This window comes from Acartia tonsa, chromosome 9, assembly GCF_053477335.1.
Source record: "Acartia tonsa isolate MP-2025a chromosome 9, ASM5347733v1, whole genome shotgun sequence".
Classification (NCBI taxonomy): domain Eukaryota; kingdom Metazoa; phylum Arthropoda; class Copepoda; order Calanoida; family Acartiidae; genus Acartia; species Acartia tonsa.
The window spans coordinates 33,977,697-33,996,602 of NC_137268.1; the positions used below are offsets into that span (position 1 = coordinate 33,977,697).

At 33.9% G+C, this 18,906-nt stretch overlaps 1 protein-coding gene across 24 annotated transcripts in view; it reads left to right on the forward strand.

Moving 5' to 3' along the window:
* LOC145328815 (uncharacterized) overlaps positions 1–18,906 on the forward strand; it is a 47,480-nt gene that overhangs the window by 14,391 nt on the left and 14,183 nt on the right. For all 24 annotated transcript variants that reach the window (XM_080172690.1, XM_080172691.1, XM_080172699.1 and 21 more), the window contains exons 10-16: positions 12,416–12,497; positions 13,250–13,360; positions 14,029–14,162; positions 14,983–15,141; positions 17,125–17,220; positions 17,471–17,604; positions 17,970–18,057. In XM_080172690.1, coding sequence (XP_080028816.1) covers positions 12,416–12,497; positions 13,250–13,360; positions 14,029–14,162; positions 14,983–15,141; positions 17,125–17,220; positions 17,471–17,604; positions 17,970–18,057 — 804 coding nt within the window. The remainder of the gene's footprint in view (positions 1–12,415; positions 12,498–13,249; positions 13,361–14,028; positions 14,163–14,982; positions 15,142–17,124; positions 17,221–17,470; positions 17,605–17,969; positions 18,058–18,906) is intronic.

Sequence of the window (18,906 nt, forward strand, 5' to 3'; positions counted from 1 at the left end):
ATAAAGCAAATATTAAACATAATCCTAGTATATTCAATAAAAAAATACTATGGGTCAATGCTGGAAGATGCTTAGAATCACTTGCTCTAGTTCGTGGATAGTCCTCTTTAACTGTTGTTAAACATGCAGCTTTCATTTTGATTTATTGATTTTGTGAGTATAAATTATGGGTATTTTCAAGTATTGTGTAATAGGGTTGGGCCGGATATCTGGCCAACGTTCGATATCCGGCAAATTACCGGATATTCGACATTAAAAATCATCTAGATATCCGGTATCCGGAGAGATTCAGTATCCGGTACCCGTATAGATTCAGTATCCGGTATCAGTATAGATTCCGTATCCGGTATCCGAATAGATTCCGTATCCGGTCGGATATCCGGTCCAACCCTATTTTGTAACAAGTTTTTAAAATTTACTATCTCAAGAAACATTATATTTTTAAAATGGAAAATAGCTCTTTAAAAAAACAAGGACAATTTTAACTATGTGTATCGTAACAAAGTCATGATTTTAGATGAAAAGAGAACACTAATCCTTTTCTAAGTTTTTTGTGTGTGTGTTTAAGTGCTGCGGGGTAAATGATCTCGCTAACCGTTGAACCGATATCAATGGTTTTCATTTACATACCTACATACCCTAGAATTCAAGTAGCTGCGATTAAAAACAATCTTTTGTGTTATTGTGTAACTCGAATAATGTGCTTTTGTTAAATACTTTAAGTAGTATAAGGGGGGGGTTTTTTAATGCAACCATCTCGTAATCAATGTATAAATGGCACTTAGAATTCGAATTTCGATCTGAAATTTTGCATGAGTAATCCTTGGTAGGTCTATTTTCCCTAAATCGAACAAAAAGTTGAAAAAGTAACAGCTGACGGCTCAGCCGTTTAGCCGTTTTTTGGCTATTTTTAGGGCAAATCTGTCAAAAATTACGTAGAAATCAACATTTTAAAACATATTTTTGCTTTAAATCATGTGAAATGATACAAAAAATTTTTTTTTGATTTCTAGTACCAGCAACTACCGGCTAGAATCGTTTAAAAACTTTTTGGATCGGAAAAGAGCATTATGTGGAGAGAGGTTTCGTGATTTATTTCCATAGAAAAAAGCAAAAAAATTACTAAGCGGCTGAGCTGCCAGCCGTTAGCCGTTACTTTTCCAACTTTTTGTTCGATTTAGGGAAAATAGACCTACCAAGGATTACTCATGCAAAATTTTATATCGAAATTCGAGTTCTAAGTGCCATTTATACATTGATTACGAGATGGTTGCATTAACCCCCCCCCCCCCCCCTTTTTTCTGAAAGATTTTTTTATTTATTCGGTAAAATTCTTATATATTTTTAAGATAAGAAATCCGTTGGATGTATAGTTTAAAATGCAAAGACAAAAAATAATTTAGTTAAATAACAAAATGGAGAAGACAATTCCAATTCCCCCCCCCCCCCCATACTAAGTAATACTAGCAACACAAAATGGAATTTTAAGATTTAAGGCGATTTTTTTATTGTTATTGCCACATCCACGAATCTCTGATAAAGGTATCCTGATGGATATAGAATATAAGTGGATATTATGACAAGGGAAGAATTTATATCAATTTAGGTTGCTAACATGGACATCATTGATTGTTCAGTTCCTTCCTCCAGTTGGAGCGGAGGGGATGGGGGGAGCGTTGTTTTAACCAGCTACGAGTTTTACTTTATTAGAGTACATGAAAATATACGTACAAGTAATAATAAATCTATTAATATCCTATATAAACAAACTGTATATTTATCTTGATATCAAAAGCAATTGCAAATAGTAAAACAAGGATGACAACATCCATAAATGCGAAGCACTGAAACGGTAGGACAAACGGACTTGTATAGTGTCTGAACTGAATAATCAGAATATAAAAGTATAAGAGTCGAAGCAAACTGTAAGTAAATTTATTGAAAAACTGCTTGATACAGGAAAATGTTTATGGACATACTTACATTTTTAGGACTTGATTATAGAGTTGCTTCGCTTATAATATTGTTCTTTGTTGTTCAAGGAATCAATATATCAAAAATCAGATCAAATGGATAATTAGATCACATAAAAATTTGTTGTTAAAAAAGTAGAAAAATCAATATGATTAAATGGACGTACGGACATTCTGGTAATTATTATAGAGTAGCTACGCTTTCTGATTCGTACCTAACTACTACAGGAATCACCATGCAAAGTTTGAAATCGATAGGACATTTCTAACATGCCTTAATTAACGAATAAAAGCTATCTGTCTCGGACGGACTGACGTACGGACGGATCGACCCTAATTATAGAAAAGCTTCGCTTTTAAAAAGCATGATAGAAGGGGAGGGGTAATTATATTTTGTTCTACAAAAATATAAAACAACATACAAAAAAGTTTAAGCTTTTTCTATGTTTTCTAAATATACCTACTTACTTTGATTTTATGATGATATCCTTTTATGTAAGCTTTTTTGTCTGTAACGAAGAATCTCGCTAACCGCTGAACATATAAGGTTCTCCTTTACAGTGAGGCTTCTTATAGGTTCCGGGATAGTTTAAGGCCATTTTATTTTCATAAAAGGCTATTACCTTGTAAAAGAAAACCATATCGGTTCGGTGTTTAGCGAAATCAATTGGAACACACAGACAGACAGGCACACACAGATCCGGTTACTTTAATATAATAGTCATAGAGCAGCTACGCTTTTGAAAAATAAATAAATAAATGTTAAATGTTTAAGATAAGACGATTATGTAACCGGCATGTCATATAAATTGCATTAAAAATTAAAATAAATTTCTCAACTAGATTTTTTGAAATATTATGTTACACAGTTTTTTTATAACATTAAATATTTATACTTTTTGTTTTTTTTCCATGTACAATGATAATACCTATATAAATTGTAAATCAATTCTTTAGATTTTTGTCCAGTTTTTTTATTGTTGAATTTTTAAGCAATTGAATTTTAGTTTTAAATCTGCAAAACAAACATTCTTACTTTAAAATGGTAAAAGATAGAATTCTTGAATATCAATAACTGTGTTTTATTGGGTTTTCATTGGTTGGTTTCAAAATAAAAGTGTTCAAAGTTTTCAACCAATAATTTTAATCTGCAAGAGTAGGTAGTTAACTTCAATTTATCATCTTATACATTAAGATCCTGATAAACCTATAAAAATGAAAATATCTCTCGGAAGATTTTTCAATTAAGTTATGCAATAAAATGAAATAACTTGAAAATGATAAAAATCAGTGATTTGGAAGGATAAGACGAATAGCGAATAATATAATATTATTTCCCAATTTTTTTTTTTTGCTATTTAATATTCGGAAAAAGAAGGGTGTACTGTATAAATAGATTTTACTGACATTGTTCCCTACCTACCTTGATCAAATTCCTACAGGGAAAGTTTTGGGAATTAAGAATTTAAAGAATTTTATTTTTTCACTTCCGGTTAAAAGTAGTGTAAGGTAAAAAAGCTGTTTTAGACTTAACTGTTGGATCTACTGCAGTTCACGGTAAAATATTGCTGGTAAGCAATATTTTCAAAAATCTATGAATTTTAAAGGCTGTTAGCTGCCAAACGGCTGAACGTACAGATCATACCCGCACACCATTTTAAGCGGCATAAGAAGGCCTACAAATAATCTGGAATAGCCAAGATCTAATTATGCACAGGGAAAGCTTCACCGAAGAAAAAACGCATAAAATAGGTCTTTTTCGCGAGATAATTATGCATTACTGATTATGGCGATTCCAGACTATTTGTAGGCCTTCTTATGCCGCTTAAAACAGTGTGCGGGCATGATCTGTACGTTCAGCCTAATTGTTTTATAAAAAAGAAGTAGTATGTTTGTGTCCAAAAAAAGAGGATGTCATTTTGTATCAACCTACTATGTTCTTATCCTATTTTATAAAGTAGTTAGTGAGCTTCTTATAGGTCCCCTGATGATTTTAGACTATTTAATTTTCATATTAAAGTTTGGTTTTAAACTATTTTCAATTTCCTTACTCCTAAGAATGTAGTAAAGCCTTATACTTTTTTTTTAATTGGAATACATTGCGCTTTTCCTCCAAGTTAACAGCCCTTACCTGAGAGGCCCTAACCCTTCGGGGCTACCCAGTACCCAGTATACCTAACTTAATTTGACTTAAAGTAATATACAAATAAACGAAAAACTACTTCCCCCTCCCCCATATTTTCAACTCATTTAAAAAATAATGGGGTGTTTTTTAATGCTCTACGGGCACTTTGGGGAAAACAACCGAATAAATATAGATTTTTTTGAAAGGAATTATGTTTGATATTTTTCATTTATTTCCTAATATTTTTCACATTTAATGGAGCAAAATGCGTCGATTAAAATTTTTTTAAAAAAATGAAATGAATGAAAAATTGAAATTAGGTAGAATATACGCATTCCATTATGTCTTGCGTCTTTTCTAAACGAGGACGATTAAAAAAATAAGAATAACAACATCCTTAAAAACAAGGATTACAATATTCTTTGAAGAAAATCTTAATAAATCAAAAAACAGACAAACAAACGGTAAAAATATCAATCTGAACAATTCTATCTATGTTAAAGTACTTAAATACAGGATATAGTATATGGACATACCTACATTTATAGACTTAATTACAGAGATTCTTCGCTTTAACATTTTGTCTAATCGTGCCAGTAATTTATGTTTCAAAAATAGAATGAATAGGATAATTTTATCATATAATTTTTAGTTATACAATTCATCTTACCTATTACAAAAATCACTATGTAATGTTTTGATTAGATAGAATGAACTATTATGAACTATTCGTTACGAACGCAAGGACGGATTGACCATAAATTTAGAAAAGCCTTGCTTTTAAAAGTATGCCTCTTTATTTTTTGTCTGTAATAAATGACGTGAATTGACGCGTTTTCTGCCTTTGTGTGTAAGAATTTAGGCGGGGAGTACATAGGAGTTTTATAGGTGGAGGGGAAATTTGATAACCCGGCCCCCTTCCCCTGAAATTTTAAGTTTAGGGGGGGGGGGGCGGGTGTATGTTAAATAATACGGGCCGTATAAGTAATCTTTTAGGGTTTGCAAGGTGGTGAAATTATGTATAGGTTTTTGAAACATACCTCCCCCTTTCCACCCCCCCCCTCCCAAAAAAAAAAAAAAAACTAATTCAGCAAGGGTGTTAAAATCCCAAATACGCCCTTAGATAAAAAAAAATCAATACCAGACTTGAGTTATAGGTTTTTTGTTATTTATTGACACTCAATTAGGACTTTAATTAGAAAAATATTTTTGTTTTCAATTCATTGGATAAAGGGGTGAAAAATAGTTTGGTCTTTAATTAGATCTACAAGGACTCTTATGTCCAAAAGTAACAAACATTTAGTTATTTTTAGAAGCGAACCATCTGACCAAGTTTACTGTTCTTTTTTTCACTAATAGTGACTGTGCCTTTAGCATCTAGGGGAGGAATAGCAGTAATATAGGCTTCTTACAACCTAAAGACTTCAAATTTAAAAGACAATGGCCTTAAACCGTCCCAGGATATACGTAAGGTTTTCCTAATATGGAAAACTCCTTAGGCTCATAGGAAAAACTAAAACTATTCAATTTATAGTAGGTATCAAAAAGACATTCACGGATATTACCTACTTAAAACAATTGAAAAGTATTTTCGCTACTGCAAAATATTTCTATTTGAAAGAGAGAAAATCAGCTACAATTGTTAAGATATTTTACGTAGAAATCTATCATATTTATAATTAGATTGTTTTATCTCTTTAACAATTCAAAGGATTTAAGTAGAATGGCTAAAAATACATTTTTTGAAACAAGTTAATTTATTTTATTTTGTCTTTGTTAGATCTTTAAGTACTTTTTAGTCGGTTCTTTTCATTTTATTTAAAAGCAGGGATAAATATTCTGAACAAAATATCTTGGCAATGATATAAAGGAGGGGGCCGGGCCGAAGTGACACTAAAAGTCTAAGGAACTCAACTAAAATAGTTACAGCACTGGATTTTGGTTTCTTAATGTGACCCACCATTTCAATCAATAATTAAAATACTATGGGAAATTTGAATAGGCCAATCGATATTTCTGAATCCATCAAGTTCTAGTTTCTTACTTTGTATAGGTATACCTTTTAATCATTGATTAACATTATATATAAATACAAAAAAACTTGACATTGACACGACTCTGCTTTGTTGGGTTATTGCATGTCAATTTTCAAATTTTTCTTTTTTGCTAAAAAATGTCCAAGCTTTCTTTTTTTTTTGGGGGGGGGGGTGAATCACCACACCTTCCTGCCTCTGACTGTTTTGCTGTATGTTTGAAGAACAATTGTCCAGAGCTGGATCTTTAAATCATTTAAGTGGTGAGCCAGATCGGGGTGAGCCAACTTTCCACCAATGAGAGCACTGCATTTTATGAAATGCCGCGCTGTGATTGGCTGAAATTCGGCTCACCCCGATCTTGCTTACCACTAAAAAGATTTAAAGATCCAGCTCAGACGTAATATATTAGAATGTCAATTGTCACAGGATAAAGGGAAAGGTACATGCAATTTAGATTATCTTTCTAATAATATTCTTATCTACCAAAAAAGAGTTTTGTTATATTTCTTATATTAAATTAACAGGATCTGTTTCTGTCTGTACTGATGGATCTCGCAAACCGCTGAACTGATATGGTTCTTCTTTACAATTAAGCTTCATGTAGGTCCTGGGAAGGTTTATAGCCATTTAGAGAACGGTACCACAATCCTACTAAGAAAAATCGCCAAAAAATACAAAAAAAAATATTTTCAAATTTCCACTAGGCGGCGCCATTGTATTCATACTTCCTATTAAGGTGCAGAAAAGTTTACTTTTTACACAATAAAAGGGGGAGGAGTAAGTCGACCCCCCTCTCTCCCCCCCCCCCTCCTCAAACACTTCATAGGCCCCTAGTTATTTATGATTGGGTAAATATTAACCTATCTACCATTGTCCTCTCCCTGTACTCCCGCAGCTCCTGTCTAATGAACATAGAACATAAAAGCATTTTGAAATAGGAAATTAAATACATCTTACAGGACACACGGCTTTCTTTTATCAACTATTATATGCCAGGGATAAGATAATTGTCGATTAATTATTGTATACATTTATGATGTACACAAAAACACCACTTCTGTAGATTACAATTCGTGGTTGAAACGTTTGGGCACTCACACTAATAAACCAACCAATCAAAATCCATTTCAAGTCCCCAAAGTTGTTAAGCCAATGAACAAGAAAACAATATTATAGATCTTTGGTGACTAGTGTAATAAACAGTCCATTGTCCCCTCTCTCTGATTTTATGCACTATCAACTATTATATGCACATATGATAATAGTGTGTTAGTACAGGGATATGTGAATGGAACATAAATTAGACTCTGTGAGAGAAAGATTATGGGAAGATATTTAAGAGGGCTCTACATGTACATAGGAAACAGGGAGGGAGAGGATATTGGACTGTAAACAAGTATGGTACCCAAAGTCCTATAACAACGCAATCTTTCAGTATTTAAATGAATTTTGATTGGAGGGTTCCAAACTAGCAGTCTCCAAACTTTTCAACCCAATAGTTTAAATCTACAGAAGGGTTAATTATATTTTTATCATTGGGGATTTATCGTCCATGGTCTTATCCCTTAAATTCTTGCTTTAAAAACCAGTTTTACGAGGAGAAATAATGTACCTAATTCAGCTAATTCTCTTATCCCTGAGAGGAAAGATTAAGTTTCCTATTAGTAACAATGTCTTCTTTTATATAACTTTATTAGCTGTTTATTAGATCAAGTAAACAATGTTAAAATTCTAACAGGGAGGGAGGGAGGGGACATTTGACTGTTTATTTTACACTAGTCCCCAAAGTCATATAATAACAAACGTTTTCTTATACATTGACTTAAAAACCTTGGGAGACTTTTATTTAGTTTTGATAGATTACTTCTTAATGTCCAAACGTTTCAACTACTAATTATAATCTATAGAATTGGTAATTTTGTGTATCATCATTGGGATGTACATTATCTTATCGGCTGTTGTCTTATCCCTTTAGATCCCTACATTTTAAGGTGTCATTTTAAGAAAATATAAAGCTAGTTGTCAAAAGGAAAGATTTAGAGTTGTTTCAAGACAGGCCTTTGTAAATGGAGGTTAACCTGATTTTTTTTTATGTAGAGATGGGGGGGGTTGAACTCCACCGTCCAATAAATTAATAATCAGTTCAGTTGTTTTGTTTTGTTACTTAAATTCTGTATTAGTTATTTATCGCATCGTATTATATCCAGCTTTCCGCGGATATGATTGTACATTTTTATATTCGTAGAGAGCTGGATATAATACGATGCTAGACATAGTTTTTTTCGTATGGAACCGGTTCCTATCCACTGGATTCGAATGAATACGAGAAAAAGGATTCTAAGAATAAGGTCAAATTTGATTTTTTTTATCAATTACTTTCTCATAGGACAAAACATAAAATACAAATGCTATAATTTATAGATTTTCATATAAGGAAAAAGAACTGTAAAAGTTTATCTTTATCTCTAAGTCTATTGTGTATGTGTAGATATTTATGGCAGAGAGAGAGCGGATAATAGACTGTTTATTACACTAGTCCCCAAAGTTTTTTTAATAGCGTTTTCTTATTCGTTGGCTTAACAACTTTGGGGACTTTAGTGAATTTTGATTGGTTGATTCATTAAGTTGAGTGTTTAAACGTTCCTACCAAAATTTATACAGAAGGGGTAATTGTTTGCATCATCATTTGTGATGCAAATCAATTTATCGGCCGTTGACTTATCCCTTTAGATCCGTGTATTTTTTGTGTGGTGAACATTACACAACAGACATATTGACCAAAGCAAACTATGCTAATTAAATATTCCCTTTGGTTAACATACATTCTTGACAAAAATCTTATTTAGCAAAATTCTACTTTTCGTGTAATTTTGCACAGGGTTTGGGGGGGGGGGGACAGTATGCTAATGAATTATTTAAGTTTTTTATTTTTTTATTTTTAAACTCATTTTTCCTTAGTTTCATCCAGGGATGATTGGAACATTCGTCTGAAAATTACACTGGTACTCAAATTGTATAAATGTGGTTTTTATTTGTTGGTGCAAAACTTTAAGTACCTCTACTTATTTTCGATTGGTTGGTTGAAATTTGTATTGTGAAACATTTCAACAAATAATTTTAATTTAAAGAAGGGATATTAGCTTTACATTACACTTGTAAGAGCATAAACAACAAAGTTCTGTTTGAGAAACAGAAAAAAAATTAAATGGAAAAATTGCTGAAAATGATATAAAGAAAATATTTATACCTAAACATTTTAAAAAAACCTTGGATTTCTGGGAGATTCTGTTTTCAGGAAAGCTACTTAAATTACTGTTTCTAAAATTTTGCTCTATGGACATTTTCCTTAAGAGGGTGAATTACACCTTCCTCAAAAATTTGCATAGAACATTTTAAATTATAATTACTTGATCTATTTACAAAATAAAAAGCACGAGAAACTTAATTGCAGAAAATGATAAGATTAAAATTTTGTTCTCGTCTAGTTTTAATTTTAATTGGACAAAAAATGTGTGTTTTCACCTCTGCTTATTGTTTCAAATGCACAAAAAGACACAGCATTAAATGGAAATGATTGCATGCTTAATATTTAAATAGTGACTACGCCACGAGAGGCCTATACCGTCACTTCAAAATGCGTTCTTATAAAATATCTACATTCAGAAATAAATTGTCAATGTTAAGATCAGCTGTTTTATTCATGTTTTCTATGACAGAGGCACCGCCTTGCGGCAAATTTAAATATTTCTTTTCGGGAGGAGGGGGAGTACCCTCGACCCAAATACTTATAAACCTTCCCAAAAACTCTGCGAAGATACACTTTACATGAGTAAAACATTTCGGTTCAGCGATTAGTGAGATACTTTGGTACAGACAGACACTTTTTATGTAACTTTTATGTAAAGCTGTTAAAATACGGTTCTCATATTGACTTGGTATTTTGATAGATGTGCGGATATGAATTCAGACCCGCCTACAAGAAAAATATTTGTTTTTACATAATTCTTTGATACTATATCTTTAAATGGGGGGGATACGTATTCTGTTGAAAACAGTTTATAACTTTTATAATTAGAATCGGTCAGTTCGTCCGTCCAGGACATTTAGATCATTTCGTTATTTTTAGACATGTTAGAATTGTCAAATCGATTTCAAACTTTGCCTGATTATTCCTAATCCTATAACATCCTATTCATCTGATTTTTGTAATGCTGAGCTTGATCTTTAAATCATTTTAGTGGTGAATCAGATCGGGGTGCGCGAAATTTCAGCCAATTACAGCGCGGCATTTTAAAAATGCCGCGCTGTGATTGGCTGAAATTTCGCGCACCCCGATCTAAATCACCATTAAAATGATTTAAAGATCCAGCTCTGATTCCTAATAAAACAAGGTACATGTGAAAAAAATGAATTTGATTAGTTGGTTCATTTAGTTGAGTGTCCAAACATTTCAACCACTAATTTTTATCTAACGTTTTCTTATTGAATGGCTTAACAAACTTGAGACTTTTACTGAATTTGATTGGTTTGTTCAGATAGTTGAGTGTCCAAACATTTCAACCACTAATTTTAATCTACAGAAGGGGTATTTTTGTCTATCATCTTTGGGGATGTACATTAATTTATCGGCCATTGTCTGTTTCCTGCCCAGAGTGTTACTATCCAGAACACAGTTCTCGTGCAATTAGAAAAACAAAGAAAAGAAAAATAATTTGAAACACGTCATTAACATCAGGATCTAAGGGAATAAGATAAATTGATGTACATCCCCAATGATGATACACAAAATAATTCCTTCGTTATATTAAAATAGTGGTTAATAAACCAACTAGTCAAAAGGGGGGGGGGGAAATGTGGTGACTCGTGCCACGACATACCAGCAATTTTATTTTGGGTGCTACTCCCTTAGTTTTAGAGATAATTGGGTGAAATCTTTTGGGCTGGGTCACTAATTACCCCAACTAGAGGTATCTTTCAAAAAAAACGGCGGCGGGTCCGCCGCTCCCGCCGTTCGCCGCCATTTTCCGCCGCCGCCAAAAAAAATTTTTTTAGTCATTTTTTTCAAATTCTCGTTTATCAAGGTATATCTTAAATTCAGTGCCTCTCCTAAGCTTTTAAAGATATTGAGACAAAACCTTTTGAGGTAGATCAGTAAAAACTATTTGAATAAAAAATGGCGGCGGTACCGCCGCTCCCGCCGTCCACCGCCATTTTCCGCCGCCGCCGCCAAAATTTTTTTTATTGCATTTCTCGCCGAATTAGGCAATTTGGAATCATTTGAGACCATATTATTTTTTTCAAAAATTTTTATTCACAAGCCGTCCTGTGGGCGGCGGAAAATGGCGGTGGATGGCGGGAGCGGTGGTACCGCTGCCATTTTTTATTCAAATATTTTTTTGCTGATCTACCTCAAAAGATTTTGTTTCAATATCTTTAAAAGCACAGGAGTCCCCCTGCAGGGTTGGTTATAAGGGGAAAAATTTTTGAAAAAAATAACATGGTCTCAAATGATTCCAAATTGCCTAATTCGGCGAGAAATGCAATAAAAAAAATTTTTTTGGCGGCGGCGGAAAATGGCGGCGAACGGCGGGAGCAGCGGACCCGCCGCCGTTTTTTTTGAAAGATACCTCTAGTTAGGGTAATTAGTGACCCAGCCCAAAAGATTTCACCCAATTATCTCTAAAACTAAGGGAGTAGCACCCAAAATAAAATTGCTGGTATGTCGTGGCACGAGTCACCACATTTCCCCCCCCCCCCCCTTTACTGATGTCCCCAAACGTTGTTAAGCCCACCAATAAGAAAACGTTATTATAAAACTTTGAGGACTAGTGTAATAAACAGTCCATTGTCCCCTCTCTCTGCATTAGCAAACACTCACACACAGACATGCGGGGGTATTAGCGTCTTTATTTCAAGAATGATTGATATTTTATTTAAACAAATTGAATCGAATTGTAACGTTTATACAAAAGTAAGAGAATGTCTGTCTGCTGACAGCTTTCTGTGGACATTAAAATAGAAAATTAAAAGAATGCTCGGACTAACAAAACTGGTATTGATTTTATGATTTTTCTAATATTTGTGGAATAATGCCTTCAATACGATGTTATATATAATTTTTCAGTATGGCTGAGAACAGGTTGCAATTCAGCATTTATTAAGCGGTTTCGAAGCCTTAAAATCTATTTTGTCTTCAAAGATAACTAAGGAAATAACAGAAATGAGACAAGGACAAACATAAAGTTTGGAGAGGAAAAACTAATAAATTGTTAAAATTTCAGTTATCCAGTAAATCAAGTTGGAAAGCTCTGATGGAAGAGGACAGGCTACTAACAAGAGTAGAAATATTAGAAAATCAACTAGGTAACTATAACAAAATTATTAGGGAGGGGGGCATTTACCCTTTTTTGCTGTAGAGGTATTCGTTCTTTTGAGAGAGAAAAAGTTGTCACATATCGATGATTCTAATTTGATTTAGCGAGAAAAAGTAAAAAAAAATTCGGCGGGTTAGTGGTTCGGCCGTATTTTCTTTACAGTTTTAGATCGTACCGCATTAAAGCAAACCAATTGCCATGCCAAATTTTAGCGTTCTAATAATGCTTGAAAGTCTTATAATTACATAGGAGCTTTACGTCAAAAAAGTTTGAAGGATTGGTACTTTCAAGGAAAGCACCTGCTACTTTGATTGAAGAAAATAAATGGTTTAAACCCTCCAACGTTATACAATAACTGAAACATAAATGACCTGAACCCGCGACCGTGGCTAAAGAGGTAGCGCATCCGCTCGTCGTCGGGGAGATGATATGTTCGAATCTCGGCTTAACACCGCGTCATAACAAAATACTTTTAAAATGGTTCCTACTGCTGCTATGTCAGGTGTGCAACATTAATTGTTAAAGTATGGGGAATGCCTTGGCCCCAAACAGGCGCAACTCATGCACAGTTAGGACGTCTTAAGACAAAGGTCGTGCAATCAAAGGGTCGGTTATACTGCAATTATAAGTCGCGTATGTTGTTTCAAGGTTCGTAGATAGTTAGGTCTAGAACCCAAAGCGACACCATGCCTCGCCAAGAGGTCATTAACATAAATGACCTAAAACCTTCCCTAATATTAGGAACCTACAGTAAGAGTATGACTGAGGATAAATTGCGCGAGGAAGCTAAACGACTCATGGAAGATAAGGAAAAATATCAAGTGGCAGCTAAAGAAAACCTTAAGAACTTGGGTAAGTTGGATTTATTATAATTGGGTAAGTTGTAAACTTCGGCAAGGCTGCATATGGGGTAATACACTCCCCCTATCAAAATATCAAGTTGCAGCTAAAGATAACCTCAAGATCTTGGGTATATTGTATCCTTATAATAAATTGCCTTTTAGATAAGGTATAATAAATTAACAGGATCTCTGTCTGTGTTTGTCTGTCTGTACCGAAGATTCTCGCTAACCGATGAACCTATACGGTTCTCCTTTACAGTGTATTTTTTCATAGGTCCTAGGAAGGTTTGTAGCTATTTTGGGGGAGGGTACCACCACCCTTTTAAGAAAAATTTAGATCCTATTTATACATACATCCTGTAACTTTAATATATATGATTTTTTTTAATGATTATAAGCTTCGCTACTCACGGATGATGTCATCTTTGTTTAAATAATATAGTATTCGAGTAAAACACTAGAGGGGAAAGGGTTTTGGTAATTAACTGTATCTCCCTATCCCAATGACCTTGTGTCGACTCTCAATTGTGTCTTTGAAAATCAACCAATGATGTCGGGCATATTAAAACCGCCAAGTAGCAGAAAACAATTTGCTAGCAGACGAAAAGGGTCATTGGAAAAGTGGGGCAGGTAGTTATCTGTATATACATCTATACTAAAGATCTGTTGTTGTTTTAGTTGATGAGAAACTGGATGTAGTGCGGAAGCTGCAGGACACAGAAACCAAGTTCTCAAGTTTACAACAAGAATACAACTCTATACATTCTCTATATAATAGTGTGCTTCAGGAGAATAGCAAACTATCAGTTAAGGTAGAGTTGTTTTTATCGCATTTCGTATTATAAACAGCTTTCCGCGGATATAAAAATGTACAATTATGAGATAAAAAAAATAGTTTTATTAGCCTGGGCCTTCGGCATCTCGGGAATAACAATACTGATTTTAATATTATGATTGTACATTATCATATACACAGAAAACTGGCTATAATACGTTACATGATTTACATGAAGTATGGCTTAGAACCGGTTCTAATCCAGCGGATATTAATCGGTTTCGAGCCATAATGGAAACATTTAACATTTCAAATGGAATTAATTTGCTGTTGGTACCTAAGTAAATTTCTAAAACTTTAATAGTTATTTCTCGCATCGTATTATAAACGGCTTTCCGCAGATATAAATGTACAATTATAAGGTTAAAACCAGTTTTTTAGCCCCGAGGTGCCGAAGGCCACGGCTAAAAAAACTGGTTTTAATCTTATGATCGTACATTTTTATATTTGTAAAAAACTGCATATAATACGATGCTAGACATAGTTTTTTTGAATGGATGAGAACCGGTTCCTATCCACCGGATTCGAATGAATACGAGAATAGTTATTTCTCGTATCGTATTATAAACGGCTTTCCGCGGATATAGAATGTACAATTATAAGATTAAAACTAGTTTTTTTTAGCCCCGAGGTGCCGGAGGCACTGGCTAAAAAAACTGGTTTTAATCTTATGATTGTACATTTCTATATTCGTAGAAAACTGGATATAATACGATGCTAGACATAGTTTTTTCGTATGGATAAGAATCGGTTCCTATCCTCCACCGGATTCGAATGAATACGAGAAAAATATTTAGATATCAGACCTGACAGATGAGCTTGGTAAGATATGCGCCACTAACAAGGAGAACAATATTGATAACATGGATCCTGGTGCAGACAACAATGGTGACGTCATAAATAATAAGGAGATTATTATTGAGAACAGGCTGGCTGATATTCATACTTATGTTCAGGTTAGTGTAATCAGTTAAGTAACAGGAGGTTCGCCTGTCTGTCTGTGTGTATCTTAAGATCTCACAAACCGCTGGGCCGATTTGGTTATTCTTTTCCAGGGAAGTTTTAAAACCATTTGGGGAAAGGTTACCTGCAAAAATTCATCCCCACCCCAAAGAGGACTATCCACGAACCAGAGCAAGTGATTCTAAGCATCTTCCAGCATTGACCCATAGTATTTTTTTAGTAAATATACTATGTTTATGTTTAATATTTGCTTTATCGACTAAAAAGTTAGGTCTCACCATGGTTTTATATGAAAAAAAAACTTTGAAATGTAAATAAATTTTTTAAGCAATATCATCAAATGCTTTATTGAGTTCAAAGGACAAAATAAAATAACACTGCAGAAAAGCATCAAATGTTGTAAATTGCAAAAGTACATTAATTAAACTGTTTACAAGTTACCAACCCTTTTCCTAAATATACATTTTTAATTACAATAATATACTTTTGTGTCAAAGCTTTTAAACAACAGTTTGAACTCATCAAAACATTCGATGATATTGCACCAAATAATGCTTAACATTTCAAAGTTTTTTTTCATATAAAACCATGGTGAAACCTAACTTTTTAGTGAATAAAGCAAATATTAAACATAAACCTAGTCTTTTACTAAAAAAATACTACGGGTCAATGCTGGAAGACGCTCAGAATCACTTGCTCTTGTTCGTAGATAGTCTTCGTTTTAAATTAAATTAGAAGTAGATTGTCGAATTCCCTACCCAACCTTCCTTCCCCCTTCCTCTATGGGCGTAACCGCTAGTCTACCATATAAAGAAGTTAGAATTTTTGTTTGTCTGTCAATATCTTGCTGACCACTGAACCGGTTCTTTCAAAGCTCACATAGGCATCCCTCTACTTTATAGAACGAATGAAAACTTTTTTAATTTCGATGGTAATTAACGGCTAAGAGTAAGACACATGGTATAATAGAAAAATAAATGTTAACCCCTTACAGTCGGGCCCCTTGCCGCACCTTAATCAGTCGGGGGGGGGGGGGCGTTCAACGCCCCCCCCCCCTATTATCTCAGTTCCTATTAGAGCTAGAGGGCTAAAAAAAATTGTGCAAGTCCCCTGTGTTATGATGAATTTCCGATCTTAAGTAAGTCAAGGTCAATTTTCGCTTCCTTCACCCTTTTATTTAACAACCTTTGTTTTTAGGTCCTTTTTTACTTAGGTATAATTTTTGAACGGCTGTAATTTTTGTATTTTTGAAGCTAGAATAAAAATTTTTTAGCAGAAAATGTTTATCTTTATGTAAATTTTATGTTTGAAATACCTATCAAAATATAATTTCAGCGGCCGCAGCTGTACTTGGCAGCTGCCAGCCGCCGCAGTCGGCGGTCGGCGGGAAAACGGCGGATCTTTATGAAATTTTAATACATTATGAAGACATGTAAGATAAGCTTAAGTTTGAAATTTGAAGTCTCTAAGTCAAAAATTGCGACCACAGGAGCCTTTTAAAGATTTCTGGAGACCTGGAGGATCAGGACCTGCATGATCATACCTGGAACCTAAAATTGACTTGAACACCTGTATTTAATATGAGAATGTACTACTAGAGGATATTTTAGTATTTTTGTAAGATAAAATGTTTTCTTAAGGTCAAAAAAATAGTTTTGCTCTTTACCTGGATGACCCTGCCAGGTTTGCTGGCATCCTGTGCCCGCCAGGATGGAGATATTCAAAAAATATTAACTCTCAGCTATGTCTCATACCCACACTTAAAAAGTCAAGCAGTTTGGGCTCTTTATCTTTCACACACAGAAAATGAGATAGAAAAAACCGGATAGGGGGGGGCGTTCAACGCCCCCCCCCCCCCCCCGACCGTTAAGGGTTAAGGAAGAGATTATTTTTTGAGGTCATTGGGACCTTACACACTACGAGAAGAGACCCACACCTTAGCAAGATTTACATTTTGATTATATAATTCATTTTAGAATGGAGATTCTGGTCTGGTAAATGGAAACGGTGGAGTAGAAGAGGGTGAAGATTCTTTACTAAACATGACCGAAACCACTCAGCAAGACATACAGGTAGATAAATAGTTGATAAGATTTGATAGTAGTTTGGTGTATATACAGACATTACCTGTCCCCCTTTTCCAAGGACCTTTTTCGTCTGCTGCTACCAAATTGTTTTCTGCTACTTGGCTGTCTTAACATTTCCGACACTATAGGTTGATTTTCAAAGACCCAATTGAGAAACGGCACAAGATCCTTTTTATTTGGATATACAGTTATTTAACCCCTTCCCCCTCCAGTGTTTTACTTTAATCTTACATAGATGGGGGAAGACAAGGACTCCACAGAGATGGAAGATGAGGAGGAAGGAGATGGGGATGAAGACACAGATGAGATCAGAAGAGAGACTCAGCCTGACAATGGTGACGTCAAACAAGTCTCGCAAGATGATCTAAGGTTTGTTTTTAATTAAATTTTTTTAACAAAAGGATTGAAATTCAGTTTATTTTACCCTGAATTTAAAGTTACCTATGTTGCGTATGAAGATTTTATTTTTTCCAACAATTTGCAAATTTTTAATCGATTTTTTTCTTTGTTAGATAATCTTTTATTGATCATGAATAGAAGAAAATAAATGTTTTGGTTTCAAGTTATTTGAAATTGGTTTTTAGAATTAGTAAAAAATATTCACTAGGTATTTATTTATCCATATAAGTTTCGTATTATTTCTTGCTATTATTTTATTAGCCGCGAGTATTCTGGCAAGTAATATGACCTTTAATTACAATTTTTGTGAATAAAGCTAGGTATTTTTGTTTCAGAAGTAGACTGAAACAACTGGAAAACGAGCTTTTAGATGCAAGAGAATCCCTCACAGAGTACAGAAATGATAATTCATCCCTTTTACAGGTATAAAATCCTTTGAGTAGTTAAGAAATAAGGTTATTCAGCAGAGTTCAGAAATAAGGTAAATAGATGCTAATAGAATCCCATACAGAGTACAGAAATGATAATTCATCTCTTTTACAGGTATAAAATCCTTTGAGTAGTTTAGAAATAAGTTAGGTAAGTAAGCAGAGTTCAGAAATGATGAGTCACCTCTTTTACAGGTATAACAACCTTTGCATAGTTCAGAAATAAAGTTATTAAGCAGAGTCAATATATAAGGTAAATAGATGTCAAGGTAATCCCTTAAGTAATGCGTAAGTAATTTGGTCCTAGATTACTACCTGAATTTACTAAAGTAGAAAAAGAAAAAATTTTATTTGATGAAAGTCTTTAGTGGGAAAAGACTTTTTCATGGTGTTGGATAATCTTATGTAAGAGCCTTGGGTATTTGACGCTAACTAAATTCAAGGATTTACACTTGGCTTTAGAGACGAAGTTGGCTCAAATATTAGCCTAAAACCATAACACCCATAAAACATATGGGATAAAATACTATCCCTTTAAACTAGCCATTTCAGATATTTTTATTACTATACCTAATACAAGTAAATTAATAGGGTAACGCGGGGTAAATGCGGTAGGGGGGTCTAATTCCGGTCACTCGACCAACTTTTTTAAAACCGTTTTTTAACGGTGTTCTAAACGTTTGCGAGAGATCTTCAGAAAAGCAAAGTTGTAGTTTATTGCCTATACTTTCATTTCTTACTCCAGCAAATTTTTGTCAGATCACTCCTTCTATGATTTTTTTGCCCTCAAAAAGTTGCAAAAAATTTGCAAAAAAAAATTTCAAAATAGGCCACGTTCAATCTA